This window comes from Pseudoliparis swirei, chromosome 6, assembly GCF_029220125.1.
Source record: "Pseudoliparis swirei isolate HS2019 ecotype Mariana Trench chromosome 6, NWPU_hadal_v1, whole genome shotgun sequence".
Classification (NCBI taxonomy): Eukaryota; Metazoa; Chordata; class Actinopteri; order Perciformes; family Liparidae; genus Pseudoliparis; species Pseudoliparis swirei.
This window is the reverse complement of record NC_079393.1, coordinates 14,957,939-14,984,477: the sequence shown is the minus strand read 5'-3', so window position 1 is coordinate 14,984,477 and position 26,539 is coordinate 14,957,939. Positions and strand designations below refer to the sequence as shown.

Here is a 26,539-nt window from a genome sequence, read left to right as displayed (position 1 = left end):
AGACACACTCGGGAAACACACAGACCAGGGCGTTACAAATCTAGACATGAGGCCATGTGTCACCTGACAGCAGTCAAGGTGCCTCTGTGGTTCTCCTCTCTGCAAGCATTGCCTTTCTGTCTACTCGGGCGGACACCAGTAGAAAGACATCACATTTAGAGAGCGTTTGTATTCTGCTGTGCACAATCAAGCCCGTTCCTAGCCCCTGCTCGCCCATCTGTCTCTCATATACAAACACACTCAAACCAACAGACATCAGAAGCATTACTTATCTGTCTCTCATTTTAATGAAGCCGACACACTGGAGCTTAATGCTGCCATGCAGTCTTTAACTCCCTCAGCTGTAGTTCTCATGGATGAGACTGCAACTTCCACAACAATAAAAATAACCTAAGTATTTTTCTGCAGGATCTAGTTTGCATGAAGAGACGTACCTCTGACGTTGACCCTTGAGAAAAGCAAAGCAGTTTTTTCCCGGCATGGTTTCCTCTGGAGCAGAGCCTGAGCGATTTGGAGCAGTATCCTGCATGGAGGTGTATTGCTGTCCTCTCTAGGTCTCTAGGTCTCTCTGTCTGTGTTTGGCAGGGTCACCATGTAATCAATACAGTAACCTGATCACACACACACACCAGTGTCATTAAATTTACATATCTGCACCGAGGAGGGGAACATATGCACTCATGACACTGCTCTCACAAGATGGAACCAAAAGACCAGTGGAATGCACCAAATGACAAATTAAATTTAAGTTGACAATTGATCTATTGGTTTTCAAGTATGACATTCAAGTCTACGTAGTAATAATAAGAGTAACAATAACCACAATAATAATAACAACAATGATAACAATAAAAACAATAATACAAACAATAATAATAATAATAATAATAAATTAAGTTGCATCGAGTTCAAATCTAGTATTCATCCTGGACTGATTCAAAACAGTGTCATACATTATAAATGTACCAACCATGTAATTGACTGATAACTTGACTGTGTTAGAATGAGCATGACACCAAACCTCTGTAGTCTGCTGTGTGTATTGAGGGAGCAGGGCTTGTGCTTTGCCTTTGCTCTTCCTCGCTCCACTTCATACCAGAACACAGGCACATGCCTCTAAAGCCACCCAGTCTTTTTTATGAACAGTGACCATTGCCTCCTGACATACTAAAAATACTCTTAAAGGAACAGTGTCCACAAGGCAGTACACCCTGATCACCACTTTTGCTATCTGTATCTCACTTTTCCCACCAGCCCCTCCCTTACCTGCTATGTCATGGGAGAATTATATGGATAACACAGTTCACGCCCACAAATCCTACAAATCAGTGAGCAGAAAATCACTGCTGGTCACAGTCAGGCTTGCAAAGGGGAGAAGAGTGGGAGTGGGAGGGAATGCAAATTTCAGTGGAAAAGAGTGGGTTGAAATAACTACATCTGAATATGGAAATGAAGATAAAGATAAGGAAGAAACAAATAATTGCCAGATGTGAGGACAGCAATGAGCTTGAGATGGAGTTGTGCTAAATAGAAAATTACGGAGGATGTAGCAGAGCTGCACATGCGTCAGTGCTAATGTCTGCCTTTATTGGAACTGGCAAAGGCCTGGAGTTAGACTTCTTTCTTGTTGTCACGATACATCTGTAATATTAAAAGGCATTCCAAATTGCACAGATTTGCATTATGTTCTCATATATGCTTTACTTAAAATATGGACAACATTTTGAAATACAAATTTCAGCCATCTGATTGAAAACATATACATACCACTTAATAGACAAAACTACAATTGTTGTTGGTACATCGTCCGAAATACATTGCTGATTGATAAACGGTGTTGTTTGCCATTCTGCAGCGAGATGAACATCAGCAGATTGTCAGAGTGCAGTGACAAGGTCTAGACAGCAGGCTGTATATAATTGAAGAGGTGTAAAATAAGATGGGGTTTTAGACTACCTGGGGACTCCAGCGTCCAGTGTAGAGTGTCAGAGGCAAACCAGGCCCTGTTAGCAGGCAGGTACTGCAGCAAGTGCCTTCCTTCCCAAGAAATCTAAAATGATTCAAGAGGGAGATCATAGAGAATAAGAGGAATGACTTGCTAGTGTTCTTTTCATCGGCAAGTATGCAGGTTATCATCTTCATTGGTACTTCCCCGGCGTAAAACTGTGCAATACCAGAAAAACTCTCCCACCTGGTGTGTGTGTGCGTGTGTGTGTGTGTGTGTCTGCGTACGATTGAGTATGCACACTGTGCTCAACCTGCCCAGGGAGAGGATCCATTCTCTCATCAAATATTCACCAGCAGCCACGAGCTCCCAGCTGCCTGCCGCTGTAATGCGCGCACATTGCTGTGTTATTGGTTTCTGACGTATTCACTGGAAAAAGTGCCTCATAAAATGTTTGAACAGTCCTTTATTTTTTTTTCTTCAGTTCATGCAGCTTGGCTTAAATGTAACTTTCATACAGCTACAGCAGAAATCTCTACTTGAATGCAAGCTGGTTGGTTTGCTAGATTGTGAATATATATATATATATATATATATATATATATATATATATATATATATATATACATGACAGTGCCTTTGAAAGGAGAATGATGTGACTTGAAACCGATATGACTCAAATGTGAACTTAGAAATTCTATAAATGTCAAGAAATCCATCAACAAAAATGTAAACATGTGCTGAAGTTCAATGATGGAACAGTTACAGGTAGCCTGAAATTCCTTAGAAATGTAAATTACATTAAGGATGATCGTGATTCGTTATGATTACTGTATGTTGCATTATATTGTACTTTGTAGAATTAGTAATAAGTAAGTCAAACATATCCCCTCAAAATGAATGAGTATAGATTTATGATACTGACAGAACATTTAAGGATGTAAACTGTGATACTGTGTTCTTATATGGCAAAACAGCCCCACTAAAAGGCTGTTTATTTAAAATGTCAAGCTGTTCTGTAATAGGCCACAGATAAAGATACACAGTATTACGAGTACTAGTACCTTAGTAGTATTATTCCATTGGGGGAATTCATTTCATAGTTGACCTGTTTCATGCTATCATGAATTGCCATCAGCTCAGACGGGTGCTGATTGCTGAAATACAGCAGAGTTTGTTCTCAGGAAGGAATTGAAGCAAATCTCCGACACATTTTAACAGATTTAAGTAGAAAACAATTTGTATGGATATTTTATGCAAATAGTTATACATGATGAAGTCTTTTGCATTGCTGAGATATATTTGCAAAAATAAGATTTAATTTTCTTTTGAAGAGTAAAGTGCAACAGGAATTGGGTGGCACAAGCAAGGTAAAGCTGGTAGTTAATCAGTGATATATGACATGTGTGACCACTCTAATTTAATCCTTTAAAAATGTAGCACAAGATTCTTTGAAGAACATTTCTTCAAATGTCACAAAGGGTGACAAATATGTTGAATACTTTTAATTAGATCACTCACATAAATCCTTACTTCTTCTGTGGGCGCAACATCTGTTAGCAACTTGCGGCTTTAAGCCTTATATATTTCATCTTCATCAAAATATTACAGGTATCTGGTAATCTTTGATTCAGCTTTTTGGCATTTAAATGAATGATTCAGGGATTATAGCTTATTATATCAGCGAGATAAACTAATTTTCACAGGTTTTCTTTAATAAAGAATGACCTTATTCGGGACAGACAGCTAGATACAGTATACACATATCTTCACTACTCTCTTTCAATTTCTCCCTGTTTTTTATGTTTGAAACAATTCAGTATAAAATGCACCTTTCCATGTTGGTAGACATATTGATTAAACGAGTGAAGCTGCTCAGTCAACACCCAACTCGCTCCAGCGGAAGCTTACATGCTTATTTCACATACTCGCATCACACGCAAGGCCTTGCATCTTCCCTACATACACTTCTTTCAGGCGTACAAATCTTTTGGGACTGTGGTTATCAAGGAATTCCTGTGACTACACTCCCTGCCTCAGTGAACCGCTTCAAGCATTTATATTTAATGTATCTGTATTCATAGTCAAGCTTTTGTAAGTGATCCTGGAGTGAAACCATAGTATCCAATGTTTATTATGGAATAGCATTTTGAGTATAATGCCACACTTTATTATTTATGTAGAGTCAATATGGCGTGTTGACTGACTGCACGTGCTGTTGGATAGCCTTGGCCTGCTGTTGGGGCTGCCACTGTGCTGAGGTCAGAGTGATGTAATGAGAAAGATGCAGGGATAAAGCACTGGATTAGAGGAGAGAGCAACCGCCACGGGGACACAGAGGCAGTGATTACCCCCAGATTAATGACACAGCTCATGCGTCACACATATGTAAATTACAGACATCCACGGCATGGGCATTACCTTCACTGAACACAATGTAAAAAGTAAGTTGTGGTTATTTTCTCAGTTGTGCAAAACAACATGACTAATTTACACCCGTCTGACATGCATGCTTTCACCGTGTTAAAGGCATCTGTTTGCGAGGCACACACACAGGCTAGTGGCCGAGTGAATCATGTTGAATACATGGATTTCATTTTTATGAGGCTGTATGTTGTATATACTTTTGGAAGCCAGATGTGGGAGAAAAACACCCCAAAGATAATGTACACAAATAGATACATAATTATATTTCATCGCGGTCGGTCCACCCTCTCCTAAAGCTGGTTATTTATGCTGAGGGCCAATCCTGGACCTCAGAGACAGCTGTGTCAGCGAGATAACACATAGTACATGTTGACACGCAGCTTGTATCTACAGTTTGGTCACGTCTGTATTATTTCCGAATCCCTTTGTGTATTTTGTGTATTTTGTATGTTTTATATCTGTTGGTAACAAGAATATATCTTACTTTAAACTGGAGTCCTTTTTGTCCTAACCTGATATGCAAGCAAGCTACTGCCTGTGACTCTACTGATAGTAACTTATCGGATCACTTATTGCACCTGTTGAGAACATCTATAAACCCTCCTGTTACCTTCAAATTTACTAGCATCTTTTACCCTTTTTGACCACAGAAATTAAAACCTCCAGAAAATGATTAGAATTAATATTGTTTGCCAAGTTTAAGTGTGAGATACTTTATGTTTGTTTGTTGACTACCTAAATAGCCCTTTAATTATTTATTTTTAATTGATATTTCTTATATGTTTTACACAGTGAAAAACAGCCTGGCGTCAAATTGTACAGGACATTGAAAACATATCATCATGTGAATGTTATGTTTTCCCAGTTTAGGAAAAGTCATGAAATATGAAGCAAAAAAAAGATGTCAATAATTTTTTTAGAGACGTCAAACATTGAATGGGGTCAAATTGACCCCAAAGGTAATAGGAGGGTAAATATAAAGAACAAAGGATTGACACAGAAACAAATACTACATATTATTGTAAAATGTCGATCGGAGCAAATCCAACAAGGTGAAACTTTTGGGACGGGGCACTGCAACGATATCCTAAATGAAGGCTGAACAAGTAAATCCAGAATATGAACATTATTATTTTTTTTTTTTCCAACCATTTATTTCTCAAACGCTTTGATCCATAGTTCACAGGATGAAAGAGAGTTTATTAAGTGAATATGAAGCTAAAGGCTTGAAAGCGAGACACATGTTGCCATGCTGGAGATGTGTGAGGTTAGAGAGGGAGAGACATATATCTGTTCATATCTGCTCAGCTTTCATCCTTATTTACACAGACATTACCATCAAGGCTTGTATGCAAATGCCCAAAAAAGTTGCAGAACATGTTCACATACACACATACTGACAGCACCTAGAGCCAGTTGGACAGGCTCGTTTACTGGTTGTCATTCCCTCTTTGACATTTTCACTTGTAATAAAGTGATCTGTCGCTCCTGATAGAAACAGCACTGCGTGAGGACAACACGGTGAGACCGAAAGGAAAAACATTGTGATGTTTACACAGTGACAGAAACATGTAGAGCAGCCTGTTTATAGATTTGTCATATGACCTTTAAATCCATTGTGTAGATCAATTAATGAATTCAGAGCATTTCATTTCATGACTTTATATTGGCTTCTCTTGAACCATGAAATATAAAAGAAATATGTGCAGCTCCAGATTTATTTTGGTTTTTGCATATGTTACAAAATGCCATCTATCAGTGAGGTCAGAAGCTCCATCCAGCAATCAAATGCCAGCTTCAGTCCCAGAAGAAAGGAAGCCACTTCCAAGTTTAGATCAGAGGACCGGTCTCATGCATCAGAGTGTGATCTAGTCGTGGCTCCAGGGACCATTGGCTGAGGGGCCAGGGGCCAGAGAAACTGTTGAAACTTGACAGAGAGATAGAGGGAGCTTTGATGAGGAGAGGAGCTGCACTGGTTCAGAGCTTGTTGCTATGGTAGCCATGTGGAATAAATCAGCAGCATGAATCACATTCTCAAATGCCTTCAGCACCTTATCCACTCAGGTAGACCCAGTCAGAATTTTAATGAGCATGGTAACCTCGTGTGCAGCTAACCATGATTAAAAAACACAATCACGACCTTGGTTGTTTGGATTTTGGATTTCACCAGAATATTCATTCTACGATATTAGGAAGCAACTTCTTTAGTATCATGTTTAAGGTACTTCCTCTAGCAAATATAGCATTACATAATTATGAAAATGTTTGTTTTAATCTATTAAAAAAAACTGCACTCGGCTCTCTCTCTCTACCTCTTTCTTTTTGCTTCATTGGCTCAATCTCTCAAGATGGTTGTGTGTGTGGAGTATACTTGTCATTGTCGATGGCTGAACCACAGAGATGACATCAAGGAAAGATGGTCCATTTCTTTTAATGTCAGGTATTCATAACGAGTATAACAGATACAACATTTTCAATCTAAGTCAAAGGTTTTAGGTGAAGAATTATCAAGGAGAATGAGGAGTGACTATATTAAACCTTGACAGGCGATCGTTTTTGCCCAATTATGAAAACAGGGAATAGAAAAATGTAAAAACTCTAAAGTGACAAAATCATGAGATAAATAAGGCACGACATGGAAAAGGAGGTGGTCCTTAAAAAAAAACTACAATGCAAGTTAGTTACTGTAACAACAGATTGTTGGATTGTTTTGTCATCTCAGGATTAACTGAATATTCATGAGGCTGACTCATCAGTTTAGCTAATTACAAGCCTGGATGGTCCTCCTATTTGACCTTTTCTTCTGTATGAGATGTGGTGTTTGGTTGTTGTAATTATGAATCCCAGCTGCAACATTGTTACAGACAAACAAAAGGCATGAGAAGAGAGAGGGCGTGATAGAGGAAGATATAAAACAAGTAAGGGAGAGAGTGAAAGACAGAAGGGGAAATAAAAAAACAGCCAGCCGAGAAGGATGACTTTGAATACACAGCTTGAGTTACCAGAAGTGCAGACAAAGACCACCTTGGATTGAGATAAATACAATATACAATACGGACAATACTGTTGGTACATTTGATATGATGATGGAAATGTAGACACTTACAATAACACTTATATTCACTGATGGGTCCACTTTTCATCTACTGTAACATTTTACAAGTGCTTAAATAGTCATTATTCCATTGAGGGCATAATTATAATCAAAGCATGCCTCAAATATCCATAATAGTGGCATTGCAGCATCGAGTGTATGCTTTGCAGCTATTGTAACCACACACACACACACAGCACAAAATAACCATCAAATTAGCATTATAATGAACCTCACCATACAAAAACAACAACATTATATTTTCCAGTTTAAGACATCAAAAACAACAACAAAAGAAATAAGTTATCATAGTACCAAAGAAGGTTAGATGGCCAACACCTTGAACATAGGTTTCTCTCATAATAGATACAGTAAGAGTTTGTCACATTGAGCCATTGAATGAGAGGTGGGCCGGGGTCTCTTTCTCGTGTTTAGATTGACAGCGGGGTCGGGCGGGCGGGGTCAGTCCACAGGAGCTTAAATATTATATTCTCTCTATTCGGATCAGAGGCAACATCCATCTCCTTCCAGGTCCTCTGCTGCTCTGCCACTGACGTTTAAAACATTTACACAGGGTCTGTAACACATAATCAGTCTACTCCACGCAAAAAGGCAAACCGTTGCATTTTAAAACAAGTGAAAACATCACAGTCAAGCCACTGACATATGTCGCTACAACAGCTAGACAACCTGCTACAGTAGGCCAACTGTTGTTTTTCAGTTACTGCTCTTGTTGAAAGCAAAGTAAATACCTTTTACATGGTGCGAACACGGATTGAGTCTGACCTTTAGAGCGTGTGTGTGCGTGTGTATGCGCGTGTGTGTGTGTGTGTGTGTGTGTGTGTCTGTGTGTGTGTGTTTGTGTGTGTGTGCGTGCGAGTCAATCTCCGTTCCCCTCAGGTGTCCACGGTGTGCCTGGGCACTCGGTGGGAGTTCTCTTCTCTTCTTCCTATCCCTCTCTTTCCGCCATTCAGAGGACCATACTTCCTTTTGGTCTTTTTGCGTTTTTTATCAGAGCACCACACTCTCTCACAGTACTCCTCTACTTTCTGAGCATCGCCGTAGCCAATCAGCTGGAGAAACTCCTTGTACCAGAGCCTGGAGTGGGGCCCTGAGACTGAAGAGGGCCCCAGAGCCCTGGGGCTGATGCTGGAGAATGGCGGGGGGCCCGTAAAGGGGAGGCATGGAGCTGCCACTTTCTCTCCTTCCCCATCATTGGCCCTGTGGATCGCTGACTCCACCCTTTCCCCTCTGAGCACTTGTAGAGAGATACGTAATAATGTGTGCACATATCCATGTTCCACAGTCTGGCATACGTACATACCAGCATCAGAGCTTCTTACTCGTAAAAACAGCAGCCCGTGGGAGGTCATAATAACTCGCTCGTCACCTCGAATCTACATGGAGGGAAAAAGGAAAAACATTTTTTTACAGCCATTGATGTCTTCATTATTCAAGTCCATCAGTTCAGACATTTGCAACGCTGCTGCATTTGTTTTTCTTCCGGGAGACATTTTAATTTAAAAAACCTACAGAACTGAAGGATTAATGAAGAACTTCAATAGTGCACACAGAACAGAGACTTCTGTACTTAAGGTTATGTAATGTATATAACAATCCCAGGTTTGTTGCAGTTTACACTCCATGGTATACCATATTGTAGAATACATAATAATATGTATAATGTACATGTTTAAATTATACACTTAAAATAAACATCTACATGTTTTGTGGGAATGTACTCACTTGAATAATCAATATAAATATCCAACAACAACTCCTTCCAGAAACAATGTCACAATGTCACAGATCTAGAGTGATGTAATAGCTGTAGATTAGAATCAAACGCTTTATTAATTCCCTGTGGGAAAACTCATTTGCCACCAAATTAAATAGGATTTAAGTTAACTGACTCATTTGTTTTTATTGTATTGTATGTACTTTCTATATTTGTGTTTGTGGTGAAATAACTTTTTTTAGCATGTTATCATTAGGATGTATTTCATGTACAGATCCATTAAACTCACCTCGTGCTTCTCTCCGGCTTTTTGTAAGAACCAGAGAACCTTGGCTTGAAGTGATCGAGGGACACACTCGAGTAAAGTGCTGTTGCTCTCCACACCGTACACCAGCCTCTCCTCAGCTTTTTGCCATTGTTCATCTACACACACACACACACACACACACATCGTAAAATGGCAAGCGAGATTGCAACGAGCTGATGCGACCTTTCATTAGCTAACAAAGAGAGTAGATTGTTCCAATCTATCGCCTCAAGAGAAGCACACTAACCTCTTACCTCCAACTGCAATGACACATGAAGAGGTCATATGTTTATTTATTCAGTTTAGTGCTTCTGTAGAACTGCATCATTTTCTTGCTTGTGTACAGTATTTGTCTGACCATTTTTGTCCATACCATACACACAAGCATGTCTACCATGCACATGCACACACACACACACACACACACACACACATACACTAACCACCAATTTGCAGCCCATTGCACAGTTGGACAGCGTTGCCATGGCGAACATCCTGCCGTCTGAATCGTCTGCTGAAAAGTGAGCAAGGGAAGTCGAGAGAGTCATTTTTAATATGTGAGGAAAGTGTAATAAATGGTGAGATTAAAGAGAAAAAAAACAAATAAGGGGACAGAGAAATAAAATCCAGAACGAGAGAGGGTGTTAAAGGGTGCACAGATTGGTGTTACACAACACATGGCTATCACGTCTCTTACAGCCTGTAATAATGACAAGGCAAACAAGCCTCAAAGCGTCGTGACATTCAGTGCATTCAGACACCTTAATGGAACAGAACTGCTGGTAAAGGTGTGAACAGCTGGTATTACACACACACACACACATACACGTAAACTTGCACAGACAGAAAAAATATGGTCCTGTCTATGAGTGTGTGTGCTTTTACCTTTTTGTGTAGACTCCAGCAGGGTAGTATCTGGTGCAGGTGAGGCCATCCCAGGCACAGTAAGGGTCTCTGGCCAGACAACAATCAGCACATTCGGAGCCATACAGGTCACACTGATGCAGTCTGACTTGGGCCACACCCACTTCTGATCCAACATACAGCTGTTGCTGTTGACCCAACAGCATGAGCATCATTAATGTCAACAAACACTTCAATCGGAATCCATACTCATGCTTTCTATCTTTACCTCAATGATATTGATTATATAGCCCAGGTAAGCAACATAACATCTTTATGAAAAATGTACCTATGTTAACATCTTGTGGCTAAACAACAACAGTGCATGAGTGAACAGAAAATAGATTCCCATGTTTCTCTTACCCGTTTAGATGATATTATGATCTCTCTTATTGGTGCTGGCACCTGCAAACAGAAAACATTGTACTGTTATTCAAAAATATAAGAATAAAGTAGAAAGAGCTGACATGACATTCTTTGTCACTAGAGGCGTCCATCCCATATCAGGGCTAAATTAAATGGCTTGAGGACTAGTTTTCAAATTGAACTGATCTCAGTAGAATTGATTCAAATGGTTCTGAAGATCTCTGACAGCAGCAGGCCTGTTGCTTAATCATACTTTACCCGTTGATGGTGGAAAGGAAGCAATTCAGCATTAAGCTTTTTGTAAATATCCTGTTTTTGTGTAACTGCTGCAATAACGGACTGCACTGAAATAAAGAATTTGCTTGGTTACCGGGTCTACTTCTCTCACATAGTGTAGCTAAAAATGAGTACCTTGAACACTTGCAGCTCTTCCAGCAGCACCTCCTCCATGGTGTCTGTGTCTTTGTTGTAGATGGTGATAACTTTCAACACCACTGAGTCATCTAATAAAGAACAAAGCAATGTTACACCATTGCTTGTTGTTTATAGGTAATGCAATACCATTTCTTTCTTCACAAACAGCACAAATAATACGATTGATTCAGTTCTAAGCAACACCTGTTGTTTTGATATATGGTTTTATACAATCTAAATGTAATGTCAAGTGTGTTTGTGCACCCATTTAGAGTATCTTCAGTTTGTCTTTTTTGCTGCATTATGCAGAAGACATTCTGTATCCTCATTCTGTATCCTCATTCTGTATTATCATTCTGTATTCTCATTCTGTATCCTCATTCTGTATTCTCATTCTGTATCCTCATTCTGTATTCTCATTCTGCATTATCATTCTTCACAGTGTGTGTACCAGTGCCAATGTAGAGAACATGATAGTGTCCGTCCTGGGCTTGGACTCTGTCCACAGCGATCTGCGTTAGCTTTCTCCTGCCTGGCTCTGTCTGCAGCAGCACAGGTCTGCGGTGCTGTGGAAGGACTGGACGATACATCACAGGATGAGAACGCACAAACCGCAAAACCTCATCAGGAAACTCCTTCGAGCTTGAGAAGCCACCTCCGTTCACTTGACTCGCACACTGTTAAAGAGAGGGTGTGACAGGAATAGAAAGGGGCAGGGACAAGGACAGGTTGGTTCTTTATACAGTGTAACACATTTTCAAAAAGCTGACATGGCTCAGATTGTCCCTGTATGCTCTGCTGAGGTAGTGCTGACATTCAACAGAGCTTTCCTACATCAACACTGTTCCTCCCAAATGACATCTGACATAGACTGAGACTAGTGGATAGTGCTGTGAATGCATACTGTTGGTACGTCAGGAACTGTTATCCTATAAACATGACTTTATTCACACTTTAAGACTCACAGATCCAGGTCGTGGGTAGGGGACTCTGCCTTCATAAGCTGTCCAGTGATGCTCAGGTCTCTCTCGGTTAGCAAATGGGCCATTGAAGGCTGCTCTTATTTCATCCATGTGATAGACACATACTGCATAGCCTTTAAACACCGCACTGAAAAAGAAGGTTTCATTCGTGATTTAATTTAATGGATAGTAAAATTGTGGCTGTAAAATGAAACGCTGACGTCACACTCCACTCACCTTGTGGTGCTAAAGAGGCCAAAGATTTCAGGGTTTTTCCCATCCTTGTTCTTGAGCACAAACACATCCTCTGAAACACAACATATTTAAATGAGCTGTTTGTTTGGCATGGAAGGTTGATATGTTTAAGGGAAAAGTCTCTCAAATTTCTTTCATGGAGAATGATGTTAACTTAATTCCTGCTAAGCATCAGCATCTTAGCACTGTCGTTAACCCTCCTGTTACCTTAGGGTCAATTTGACCCCATTCAATGTTTAACCCTCCTGTTACCTTTATATTTACTGACATATTTTACCCTTGGGGTCAATTTGACCCCAGCAATTAAAACCTCCAGAAAATTATTAGAATTAATATTGTTTTCCAAGTTTAAGTGTGAGGTACTTTATGTTTGTTTGTTGACTACCTAAATAGCCCTTTAAATATATGAAAGTTGATATTTCTTATATGTTTGACACAGTGAAAAACAGCCTGGGGTCAAATTGACCCGAAAGAACACCGACATTAAACATTGAATGGGGTCAAATTGACCCTAAGGTAACAGGAGGGTTAAGAGGATGTTATCACGCAGACCTGCTTAAAGTTCAGCTTCACAGAATCAGTTGAGAGTCTTTTGGGAGCTTTGGTCTGAAGATTGAAGTTGAGAACGTGGTAAAACATTTTCCCATGCAGCAGACAAACGGATATGCCTTTCATCCACATAAATATAAGAGTCTTTATGGCTTTTGGAAAAATCTTCAGAACCACAGGAAGCCTTGTACAATGAGTTTCTAGGTTTTTCAAAGATTACTCCTTCATTTCCTCTTGAAAACATATCTGTGACAAGAATGTAGCCTAAAGGTAATACATGAGAGGCATTTACTGTTGCTTCAGTCTCTTTACACATTAGATACTTGCTGTGCATCATTTATAAACATCCCAAGAAACTAAAATGTCATGTTTTATCATACTACTAAATATTAGTTACCAAACTAGAACCCCTATGTAACAGAAATCCTTCATACCACAGTGACTCTTCAAATATAGAGGGTTTTAGATGCAGATGTGTATATTATTGTCAAGCATTATAAACCTCAAATGTTAACAATACATAAATTAGATGGCATGCAAAGAATTTCCCTGGAGCCCCACCAAGTTCATCAAAGTGTGTATCAATGCCATTTGGTCCAGCCACGGAGCAGATGAGACGAGTTTTTAGGAAGGAGCTCCATCGGTTCACCAGCATTCTCCGTCCTCCTTGGTCATTCTGCGAGAGGAAGGCAGATATAGAATATGAGTCCTTCAATACTTTGGCTTTGGCTGGGTAATGGCCAGCTGTCTTTTTAAAGCATTTGCATTCCCACCGCACAGACTCGGCCCACACGAGTATACACAGCCTTGTTTCCTCCCTCAGCATCCGTCTCTCCCTCAGTGAAGAAGAAGTAAACTTTATCATCATCTCTGTCATCGTTGTCAGGAATAACTGCAGACCCCACAAATTTAGGTTCTGTAGGAAGAAGAATTTGTCACAGAAAAGCTATAGTGCAAACAGTATGCCTGATATTTATATGCTGTTCATTTCAAATGTATCCCCAGAAGTTTGTTATGGTCTCTCTTGAACATATTTAAATAATTGCCAAGCCAGATCTAAGAGAAACATATATGCATTTGTTTTATTATTTAAAAAATTATTTCAACAACACAAGCTCATGAATCCTCAAATAGGACCCGTCCTGCTAAGAACAGTTGTATCATGAACTTGTGGAACGCACAAAGTTACTTTGATGTTTAATAAATAACCAAACAATTATATTTTATTTTAATTCATGAAACAATCAGGTATGGACATATATATATACATATATAGGGATATATTTATCATATACGGATATCAACTTCCTGTAAAATACACCAACCATTAAGTTGCTGCCTGTCGTCTCTTTCAGTGCGTGTGTAGGTCTGGTTGTTAAGTCGACAAAACGCACCATCATTCTCCCAGTAGTCTGTGTACAGGCCAATATACAGCTCTCCTCCTAATGAATGCACACACACAAACACGCTCAATTAACAACAATGCATACAAATAAATGTGATTAAATGTGAGACCCCTTTTTACTGCGATTAAAATACAGATATGAAAGAACACCACAAGATGGCAGTATTGAATAGTGTAGGACAACAAAGTGAACACATCTCTTCAATGTGGAAGTGAAACCATACATCACAAACTGTGCTTTTAACTTAATAGTGAGGTGATGAGTGATGGAGTGAACAGTGTCTTACTGGAGAGCGTAGACGTGCAGGGACTGTTGGAGTCGTATGGACAGCGTCCTCTGCCACTCATGATACTGTGTTCTTCAAGAGAAAACAGCTTGTCCTAAGAGCATTAACACATGACACACAGGAATAACGTGTCATCCACACACATGCATGAAACTCAAAAGCTGTACCCTTGTAAAGGCTTTAACAACATCCAGACAACCCCCAGGAGGTGGTTGTGCATCAGGTGAGAGATAAAGGTGAAGAAGAGAGACGAGGGATCAGAAAGTGATGGATGAGAAAGAGGAAGAAAGATAGATGAGACGAGGAATGATGGATGACCAAATGAAGGATTTTTGTCTGGATGTGTATAAGCGACAAAATGAGTTCCCTGCTTCGACTCTTCTGCTCTTATTACTGCACAGCAGGAGACAGAAACTCACATGTGCAGACACACACATGCAGAGAGAACTCCCCATATAACCACCGAGTTTATCTTGTGGGCCACCGCAGGGTTTATGTCCCTGGAAGACCAGAAGGGATGTCTTATGTTGATTTACGAGTAGCCTCAGAGCCCTAGTGTGCTGTAACTGCTCTGTGGCATATGACTGTAACAGAAGTCACTTTCTGGCTTGAACTCATCCATCATATTAGAACAAAAACAAAACAAACGTGAAATAGGTAAAATAGGTAAAATAGGTAAAATAGGCTGGTTACAAAATTACCAGTTAAGTACTCTGGAATGTTTTTTTTTAGTACGTCTTTGCCAGTGGTGCATTAATACTTGATTTTCTACTCAGTGGTCTCCTTGGTAAATGGCCAACGTATTTTCTATACAGTTGCTCGTTATGTAAGCATTATTTAGCTCATGCTTAAGGGTAATTGTAATCTTATTCACCAACTATAACATTTCCGTTAGGCAAACTCGTACTCTATATAAATAGATAGATAGATAAATAGATAGATAGATAGATGGATAGATAGATAGATAGATAGATAGATAGATCGATAGATACTTTATTCATCACCAGGTGGAAATGTGTTCGTCGCAGCAGCAAAGAAGGTTACAATATATACAATACAATAAAATAAAATAAAATATAAGAGCATGACATATTAAATGTAAGAACATGAAATAATTAAATAATAAAGAGTGAAAATAAGTGAGTCTAAAGTATATGAAGTGAAATTGGTGTGATGTTGATTCAATTTAAGGAGGATCTGGCCAGAGGTGATTTATTATACAGTCGTATAGCAGTGGGCAGGAATGTTCTCCTGTATCTGTCCTTGTGACAGCAGAGCTGAAGCAGTCTGTTGGAGACAAATGGACCCAGTTTTGCATTCCAATGATATGCGAGTGATGGTTAAGAGTCTTTCTTGTTTGGATGGTGTAACTAGCCTGGTCAACCTACTGGACCAGTGTTGAAATGGAGAGGAGAAACTCCCCTCCCCCCCCCCTCACTGTAAAATACACCCCAGCCTTTTCCATGTTTAACATCTGGGAGATATGGTTGTTGCTGTAGATAAACATACTTGCACAAATGAATGCAAGCAATTTTGTATGGATGCTAGTATGCACACAAAATGCATATGTGCACCCTAAAACTCCATTTAGGCAGCTGACACATACATTGACTTGCAACATGCCCATTAAAATAAGGAGCAGGAGGAACCCGTTAACTTGGTTGTTAACTCTGTATTTGGAACTCACCTGCGCAGTGTGTCCCACTCTGACCAGGACACAGATGGGATTAAAAGCTCCGGTTCCACAGACCAGCAAATGCGTCTGGTTGTACTGTTGCAAGACCTTGATGTAGTTACCACACTCCGACTGTTGGAAGAAATACAGAGATGAAGCAGTGGGTGGGGAGCAGAGTTGTTGGTTGAGGGGTTAAAGAGAAAAAGCAGAGAGAATGGTGTCCTGGAAAAATGCCAGACCTTTTACGGCCTCATCAATAACATTATTACTTAAGGTTAAACAAAGGTTAATGAGCTCAGTGAGATACAGTATGTAAATCAATCGATTCATTCTGACAGTATCTATCTCTCTTATGGATCTATCTTCCCACATATCAATGTGATTATACTGCATATAAACATGCCAAGGAATGCACATTATTTACTGGGCATTTGTGCTTTCCCCTTGCAAATCAACTTAATCAATCGTACCAATGCTGAGTTGAGAGCATGTAGTTGTTTTCAGTTATGTGTCCCGTACCTTTTCCCTTCCCTTCATCAAACACTCCTCAATCTGAGATTCAGTACTGGCCCACTGGATCTGTGGAAAAACAAAGTTGCGCTCATATTTACAATAAAGATTTCAACATAAAGAAATACAAAGACATGACATATTGTGTGCCTACATAGTTAGGTGTATATTATGTTCACTGTTAATAATCTCATATGGGTATTATGCTACTTTTTCCATTTGTAATTTGAAAAGTTCAGGATTTGTACTGATAACAGTCCTATGAAAATGCACACATGGACAAATAGTTTTGTCTAAACTATTGCCCTATGGGTGTCTGAGATCAACATGTCTCTCTGAGGGATGACAACAGGCCTACCTCTCTGTGGTGTGTGTTGACCTGGTCCAGGCTAAGGGAGAACAGAGTATTCTTGGCCCCAACATAAATCCTCCCATGGCCCTCGTCCAGCAGCATGGTCTGGGGCTGAAGAGATGCGGTCCCATGTCCCGCAAACACCCAGGTCCTGTTCAGCTGCCAAAGCTCTGCGGAAAACAACGCACACACAAAGAGATTAAGACAAAACAACACATCAATAGAGGTCTACAATTAATAAGCAATTTCAGATAGAAATGTATAGATAGGTAGAAAGCTAGACAGAGTTTGTATTTCATTTCAAACACTCCTTTTGTTTCTTGCCAAATGTAATCTTCAGCAAGATTCAATTTGAACGAACCCCATCCTCAAGGGATTTCTAACTGCTCTCAATAACCTGCATCCTAATCCCATATGGCCCAATGGCCGGAGGCACATGGCAGCATGTGTTTCTAATTCATAGCTTCCCCAAGACGAGTTCAAAGAGCAGCAGCAGGGCTATCTTTCTATCTCACCTCTTTTGGGGCATGTCAGCTATACGCTTCGATGTGTCATTGGCTTGGTCATAGATCTACAAAGCTTCTCTTGTTTTTACCTTCAGCAAAAGTTCACATGTTATAAAAGAGTACCGGACGCTCAAAGCCCAACCACCCATGGATCTGTACGTGCCGTTAAACTGCTACTGAGAGCAACCATAAACGCACTTTCCAGAAGCAGAGATGGAAGACGTGTGATGTGAGTCCTGGAAAAGATGTTGAGATTAATGGGAGGGACATTTGATGTGCACGGGTTTATGGACTGTTTTACCAAGTGGAAGTAGTTTTATCAGACAGGAGACGGAATTAGTCTCTTTATCAGCACTCGGTTTGAGATCAGCTGCCACTCCCTGTCCGTCTTGCTTTAGGTGTTTCGAAATACTACTTTTAAAAGGAAGCAGTGGACCATGACAGATATGTCATAAAACATAAACTCAGACTCGTCAGAATAATTGCAGACCAAGCAGACAGATTGTTTTCCATGCAGACATGCAACACCCCTTCCAACGACACCCAGTACAACACCCAGTTGTATCTACCGATTGGAAGTAACAAGCCGCTACTCTATACTTGCTCTTTGTGAGCTTCTGGAGAAGATGAGAGTGAAGGATTTAAAAGAAGTGCTGAGGCCCCAGAGGTGGGCACTTCCTGTGGCGCGCATTGGTCTGAAAGAGCGTTCATTAACACATGACCGGGTTAGACCGGATGTCCTTGTAAAAGACGAAATAGGGATCTGGTATGTGTTAGCACACCTTTTGAAACCTCAGACAGATTCAAGCAGACAAGGCAGGGTTTGCAATCAAATTTATGGCACTAGCATTGCACAGGCTGGAGTGTTTTGCATTTAGTTTAACTTTCATGCACATGTGGCAGGAGGGGAAATGAGAGGAAACCAACAAGCCACCTGGGAAATTACACCGCAGGAAATATGGACTTAAGAACTTTCAGCTATTGTTTTGAGAATTGATAAGACACACAGATGTCTACCGATGGGAGACGAGTGTTTTTTTAAATTGTAAAACTAACTTTATTTAAGGAATCAGTTGTCGTCCAATTTGCAGGGGCGGGAGTTATGGGGTTGAAATAATATTAATGGAACAAATGAAAACTACTAAAATCAATAAGGGACATTATTATTATTATTATTATTAATATTTATTACAAGCTAATCTATAAAGACCAAACTGAAAACTACATCAGGTGCTTGAATCAAACAAAACAACAACAGAAAAACAGTAGAATGTAAACCACTGGCAAGAGTCACTCATTGTAGGCAGGACAACAATGGAGCGTCTGTGACATGAAACCCGCAGCCACCACCGAGACAGGGCCAACACAATAAATAAAACGCTATGCTAACAGGTGCCTTTTATAACCTGGCCTTGATTAGGGAAATGGTTGGGGGAGGAGCCAGCCTAAGGGCTTTGTTCACAACACGACGCCCTACGCTGCAGTCACTGCTTGAGGAGCATTCCCCACCACACACATCAGGTAATCCGTGCACTAATCTTTAGAAAACTCCCCTTAAATAAAGAGTAAAAACTATGGCGACCACCAGCATGATTGTAATTATTTGCCAACCTTACAGCTACCTCAAATACTTCTGAGATGTCTTTCAATGCAGAGGTTGCAGGTTTTTTTGTATATAGCATCTGTATATTTTGATTGATACTTGATCTCCGAGGTAGAAGGAGAGAGTGTTTATCCAATTTGTGTAGATTACTCATAGCAATGGTATACACTCCGTAGAAGGTTTTATTTGTTTAACATGGGATGAGGTATCCACAGAGGAGTGGGTGACTGTGTATATTGTGTTGCTATTAAGATTTCTACGTTGGAGACAAGCGACTGTTTGTTTGAATAGAATTAGATCTCGGGTGGTTAGATGGCAGAGACTGAGGGGATGTGGCAGTGGCGTTCTGCCAGGGCTCCGGCATGCTTCCTGTAATTATCTAATCCACACACACTTGGAGCTCTTTCTCTCCCTCTCTCTTGCTCACATGCACACTCTGTCTCTCATCTCTAGCTCCTCAGAGTCCCTTCTGAGTTAAGCTGAACTTGTATTGAGGATAGTAAACAACTTAACTCCAACTTTTCTACAAGTGTTAGGCCAAGCTCTCAAACAATCAGCTCCTTCTTCATGTGAAATTGTATCTGCTTCCACTTATTTAGATGATAGACGTGGATGGCGAGCCTAACACGAGTCCACTAGCCTAACACTTTTTTTAAAACTACTTTTCACTTGACTTTGTTAATAACCATGAGTGGCAGCTGATTTATAATGACACATACAGCAAGATAGACAGCCACAAGCTGTCTTGCTCTCGCTCACACACAAACACAAATACGGATACATTTCGTTCCATAATTTTGTTTCCATGAATTGTAAACATGATATTTTAGATGTCTCGTCTTCAACGCTAAAGTAGTATGGCTCCTTGAAATACTCATGTGATGAAACAAAAGGAGCAGACTCAGCTTCAAAGGAAAAAGAAAGAAAGAATTCCCACCAATATGCAAATATAAATGATAAGAAACTATAATCCAACACATTCTCACGGCCAACTCGTCAAAACCAACGCTTAGTCAGCGGCACTGAAGTTCAAACTATGACGCTCTAGCTTCCCCTCGAGGCCCTGAAAAATAGAAAGGGGGGATTTCCGCAATTCCCGATTTCTCCGTCTCTAACTCTTTCTTCCCTTCAAGTTTTTCTTGGCATCTGCATTCTACGAGTGCTCGTTAGCCGTAAGCTAAACAGCTGAGCGGAGTAGGGTTTTCCTCCATCGGCAACTGAGCCAGAGAGACACATGGCCCGACTGTGATCCCACTTCAAATGGAAAACACAGGGAGAAAAGACTCCCTTAGGACAGACACTTTCACCGGCTGTCCGAGGAGTGCTGAAAGATGCCCGAGAAGATGTGGTAAATATTCATGCTTAGTCATAGATAAATGCACATAGGATTTCACATAAAACATTCCTCAGAAAAGCATACAAAAACAAATGATATTTGCTCATACACACATGTCAGAATTAAAACTAGCGGTAGGCAGCCTCACATTTTCCAGTGAAACAACCTATAGAAGTTTACATCTTGAGTTATTGTAGTTGTGCTGGAAAAGAAACAAAGAGAATGTTTGGAGTGGGTTGGAGTTAAGGGGGACAAGAATGAGGGGGGAGTCTGTTCTCCTCGTGCCGTCAAGGCCTGAGACGGTTGAGCCCTGGGGGGTGGGGTCAGGAGCCGGAGAACTGCGGCGTTATGCCATTATCGGTATACTGCCTTGTGTTCCCGTATCCTCCTGTGTGTGCGGGGGGTGATGTCACACTGCAAAATGAAAGCCACATGGAGTGTCCATGCAGCATGAGGGAAAGAGAGCAACGTGTGTTTCTCTGTAATAAAGATAATAAAGTGTATGTCTGTGACTTGATTGATGTTATAAATCAGGGGAACACATTCACAACTGACAGTTTATCTTGGTATTGGCCCGAAAAAGGTAAATACCTCTTCGTCAGACCATGCAGTATTCACACACAGTATGCTTGTGACAAGTCTTCTGTATTTTAATTACATTCCATCAAAGTCAATCTACTATAACTCTGGAGTTAAATTGATTGGTTAATTGTGTGGGTTACTGTGTGTCAATGCATAAATCAAAAGACCCAAAAAATCTCGGAATATTTTGATATGTGGTGTTCTTTGTGCAATAGTTCTTTTAACATTAGCATAATTAACCAACAAGTTTAGGAGACATATTCCGTCGTGTTTCTTTTCTGCTTCCCACTAAATTACATCTTTGCTTTTATCTGCACGCCTACATTAAGCAATTGGCATTTCCTTATCTTGGAGTGATCGCCTCAGCTGTCATCTGTCATCCTCTTTTTTTCTGCCTCTCTTTTATTATTGGACCAAATCTCTGAAGATTTAAACAATCTCTGTGCCTTGTCTTTTGTTCCCAGGCAACAAACTTTACTCATCTCCGCTCCCTGATCCCTTCACGGCGAAAAAGGTCAGAAAGGATATTAGAGTTTCACCAGCTGCCTTCCCCTCTGGACATCTCATTAATGAACTGGAGAGTACACACATAACACAATGGGAGAAAAAAGGACTCTGAAATGTACACAGACAAAATGAGAACGTGATACGGAGGTGAGAATGGAGCGAGGGGGTGGAAGAAGTATCGCTTTTCCTTTGCTGTCCTAAAATGTGTGATTTATCTAATCATTGCTATAACCTCTATTTGTGAGTGGGTTTATATATAAGGTCTATGACTGCCCTGTGGCCATGATCCAATGTGGTAAATGTTAATCACAGGGTTCACATGCATGAAGGTGGAAGAAAGTCACACTTTAGATTTATATAGAAAATTTAAAATCAAACCCATTCATTTCATTTCAGGCAGACACAACTTGAGGCCATACTGGTATTCCCCATCTCACCCTCAGAAGGAAGTCACCTACAGCCACATCATTTCAAGGTTGTAAAATATAAAAAGAGAGGGGTTTCATGTCTGGGGAGGAACATTTAAAATTACAGCTCAAAGGGGGTTTTCAAACCTCCAGTAATTGCTACCTGAGTAATCTTTGTGTTCACACAAGCACCTGCAGCTCCTTCTGCTTAAATCTCATAATGTTGCAGTAAATGCTAAAGAAAAGAAGTAGGTTAAGTATTTGTTGAACAATGTATATGCACAAGCATAATGTGGTTACTTATAGTTTTAGTTTTTGAAGACTATATACACATACGTGTATGAGTAAATCCAGCTGTTAAGTCCTAAACCAACCTTTGTTTACATTTTCAATCAGGTAAATGTTGGGTTGAGATAGGGAAACCATCTGCGTTTATTTATACAAGCGAACGTATACAGTATGATGTTAAACCATCAGAACCGCTTCATCACAAAACTGCATTCACCTTCACAGATCTGCTGAAGAAAAATGTTTACATCACACAAAACGATTCCGACATTCAAGTAAACACATCCTTGGCACACATGCTGAATGTATGCATGGTCAATTGAATTATTGTGAAATGGCCACATGTATTCCTCGGGTTTGAACACTTTTACTCGACACACTTAGTAGAGACAAGCTTGACTTGAATTTGAAATTCTGGGAGATCTTTTCAAGATGTTCTTGCTACAAACAGAAGCAAGAACACACAAACTCTCTCAGATATGAAAGAAATATTTTGTTATCATTGCAGTGTTCTTCAATTTCTCTATCAGATGGTTTATGTAAAGGCACAGTTATGGAAAAATACCTAATATTATGAACCCATTATCGGGTTTTAATCTTCACTAGATCGAGAATGCATTAAAAACACTGCCGAATTAAAATGACTGAATTAACAGGATCTGAGTGTCCAGCACATCCTCACCTTCAGAAGTAAGAGCAAAGTTAACTACGCAAACATATCAAACTATGTAGACATGCAGAGTTTTTGGATCTGATACTGTGAGGAAGACTGCTGTATCACACACTGTACTGCTCAGCAAGCCTGATGACAACACTGCCGAGGCCGAACAATAAGTCTAAGCCTGGCCACCTACCTGCAGCCTGTCTAGAACCTGACACATGCTAGCTGTGCAACAGCTTCATTAGCAGCAGAATTGATGGTCATCCTAAAAGAGGAGCTCATTTCCCTCCACAGGACGCAAGACTGAGACGATTGAGATCCAAATCTCATGGATCTGTGTCCAAATGCACACAAATGAAACACAGCACACGTTATACTCTGCTTTGGGGGGGGGGGGGGGTGAACTGAAGGGTGTGTGCAAAAATCACTGAAAAAGCCCATGAGGTATATATTAAGGCTTAGATGTTTCTCATTCCATAATGATAGGACCCAACTGGAGCCTGTTCATGGTGCTCTGTGCTAGCCAGCACATGCAGTAGCTTTTCAAAGGAGAGAGAGAGAGAGAGAGAGAGAGAGAGAGCCAATCACCTCAGCAGCTTTCCCCTCGAGCAGTGTAAGAATTAGTCATAACAAATATGGATGTGATATCGACTAAGAACATCTAACGTGTGTTGTCATATAGCCGTACATTACTGTGGTCAAAAGAACCAATATATTTTTCTCGTTTTCTTCTTCTCTCTCTTTCTTATCTTTCAACTTCATTTAGTTTATAATTCCATTTCCATTAAGTCTCACTGGGAAAATGTTATATTATTAATGTATTCATTGTTATAAATATGCACATCATAACTCATAATTATTGCAAACCCTGCTCACAGATGAAGCAGACTCTTCAACTCTCATAACGAAGTCACTTCCCCGTATTGATGTATGAGTTATTGACCAAATTCCACACCTATATTCAACCGTGACTAACAGGCTCGTGTGGAATCATCACCTTGTGTTGCTGTAGAGATCAAAGATACTGTGAGAAGAAGCCAATGTTTACTGAAGAGTTTTATCTACAGAGATAAAACCACCCTTATTGTCCAAAGATACACAACATTCAGTCCGCATACCAGTGCATGCACATCCATATCACGCACTCCCACACACACAAACAATGTTTTTCCATGCAGCCGCGTCCATTCCCATGTCCAAGAAGCCCCACACCATCGCTGTGCCGCTATGGCATGAGAGACAGACACATATTCTCAGCCCACATGGTCGAGGAATCAAAACAAACTCCAAGGAGGCTCCTTGATCATCTCCTTGAGTGAAGTGAGTGAACAAAGTTAAATCCAGTTGTACAAACAGGGATGTTGGAAAGAACAGTGCTATTAATTGATGTTTTTTTTCATGTGAAGAAAATGCTGTTCTGTTTCACCTGTCGTGTTCTCGGGCTGCACTGAAGGCACTGAAGATAGGATGATAGTTGTGATTGTATTCACTATTCCTGACACACTTTAATAACACACTGTGCTGCATCACCTCAAGGCTGAATTTGCCTTTAAAATGCATGCAGCACAACAGAGCATTTGAATGTGAGCAACATAACGATGTGCTGCTAAAGCAGATTGAAAGCAAGAAACATGCACTCGGTATGACTTACCTTTGTGAGAGAGCCGTATCCTGGGGTAGATGCTGTGGGCTGTGTGAGCCGTGCCGAGCAGAACCAGATACAGCAGCATCAGTGTCAGAGACCCAGTCCGTACGCACTCTGCCATCCTCATTAAGAAACCCTCGTTTCCACGTTCATCTACACAGAAATCCTGCAAGTCCGCTCAATATGGGCAAAGTCCATTGAAGAAAAAAAATAGATATAAATATTTTTGCTGCCGGTTCCTGCAAACAATGTTTAATAAGAGATAGCGATCCAATACAAGTCTACTTGGCGGTAACTGTCCATTTCAAGGAGATGTGTCTGCAGCTTCTATACAGTCTCTGCTTTCCCTTATAGCAGCCTGATGAAAGCTGCATCCACCCACTACCTCGCTGGACAGGGTGGTGCTCTGGCTGTTATCCTTGTTTGGTCTCAGTAACCAGGGAGAAAAGAAGTCCAGTAGCTACATTTACGCCGCAGTGCCCAGTGCTCTCTGTCCATATGTCCGTCCGTCGGCGTCTTCAGTTGAGATCCAGTCTTTCTGATCTGATAACAGAAAAAACTTAAAATAACAAACCGAGCCTATTCATCCCACAAAGGTGTTGAAGCTGATTTGTAAAACCTCAGTGTATTTGTGTGTCCCAGCAGGCAGGCAGGCAGGGCTGAATCTGCTTTACTGTATCCTCAGGCTGCGTTCCTCCTCCTGGGTCCACTGGAGCTAGTCATTCTCTGGACGGAAGCCCAGGAAAAGGCAGAGTGGGAGAGGGGAGGAGTGGGGAGCCTCGTGCCTGGCGTGCGGTCTCTCAGCAAGAGGAAAGAAAGTGAAGCTCTCCTAACTCTGCTCACGCTCCAACAGTCAGGGAGGGCAAACCTCACCTCAAACCTCAGTGAGTGCAGTTAAGATGGCTTCTGCCACGGCTACTGATCTGGGCAGAGGCCACCTGCCTCGGTGTGGTGTGTGTGAGTTTGAGCCTGTGTGTGTGTGTGTGACTGGTAATGAGGGGAGTGTGTATCAGCTGAAAATCGCCTGCTCCTTCCTCTCGATCGTGTTGAGATCTCTCGCTCTCCCCCCCAGGCAGCTGGATTACATGCGCTGTGTCTCCCAGGCGGCTCGGTGCGACCCTGCGCTGCTCTCCTCTCATACACACTGCCTCTCGTGTCACTCGACAGACCTCCCCTTGTTTCTCCTCTTCACTTGTCGTCCTCCTTCACCACCATCTTCCTGCTCCTTCCTCCGCTGCATTAACATAGACCTGAGCCAAGATTTTCTGCCTCTTAACTCTGGCACTTTTTTTCATTTTCAGTTATTGCCCTCTTTGTGTTTGTTTCCATGTGGATAGTCATTCTCACCGTTACCATGGATTTCCATGAACACGGTTTCTTTAATTCCCTGCAGATTAAATCTCCACTTCTGTTTATCTATCCACCATCTCCCACTCCTTAGTTCTGTTAGACCTAGTTATTATTTATCCTTCCTTCGTGTATCTACTATGCCTGACTTACTGTCTGTCCTTCACTCTCTCAGGTATACTGGATTCTGTCTATATGAGTACAGATGTGCAGGTATTGTCAGCACTGTGTAAAATATTAATGTTGAAGTTATTGAAATGCAGTCTTGTGTTGTGTCCGTGTAGTCTTTTTTTTGTCACAAGGTCTCGACAAGGAAATTGAAAAAATAATGTGCAAGATGTGACTGAATCATTATTTAATGCTGCACATATCCCTCAGGGACGTCCCTCAGGCGTCCGGTTACTTGACCAGAGCGCTGTCTGTCTCCCGCAAAGCCTTCTGTGAACAAATATATTTCTCTGTGTCTCT

At 40.8% G+C, this 26,539-nt stretch overlaps 1 protein-coding gene across 1 annotated transcript; it reads right to left on the bottom strand.

The window, feature by feature from the left end:
* Nucleotides 1-6,787: 6,787 nt before the first annotated feature.
* Nucleotides 6,788-25,341, bottom strand: sema3e (sema domain, immunoglobulin domain (Ig), short basic domain, secreted, (semaphorin) 3E). The gene is made up of 17 exons (XM_056416300.1): nt 24,731-25,341; nt 17,196-17,359; nt 16,847-16,906; nt 16,340-16,459; nt 14,653-14,746; nt 14,286-14,402; nt 13,734-13,876; nt 13,522-13,636; nt 12,394-12,463; nt 12,160-12,304; nt 11,646-11,871; nt 11,192-11,283; nt 10,778-10,819; nt 10,397-10,563; nt 9,955-10,025; nt 9,494-9,627; nt 6,788-8,863 (listed from the first exon to the last, which is right to left on the bottom strand). Exons 1-17 carry the CDS (start codon nt 24,849-24,851, stop codon nt 8,363-8,365), a joined length of 2,382 nt encoding a protein of 793 aa, XP_056272275.1. The 5' UTR covers nt 24,852-25,341; the 3' UTR covers nt 6,788-8,362.
* Nucleotides 25,342-26,539: the final 1,198 nt, after the last annotated feature.

Coding starts and splice junctions, on each gene's coding strand:
- sema3e (XM_056416300.1), bottom strand. CDS start 24,851: ATGAGGATGGCAGAGTGCGTACGGACTGGGTCTCTGACACTGATGCTG. Junction 13,877..14,285: donor CGACAGGCAGCAACTTAATG/GTTGGTGTATTT, acceptor TTCTTCCTACAG/AACCTAAATTTGTGGGGTCT. Junction 10,820..11,191: donor AAGAGCTGCAAGTGTTCAAG/GTACTCATTTTT, acceptor TTCTGTTTGCAG/GTGCCAGCACCAATAAGAGA.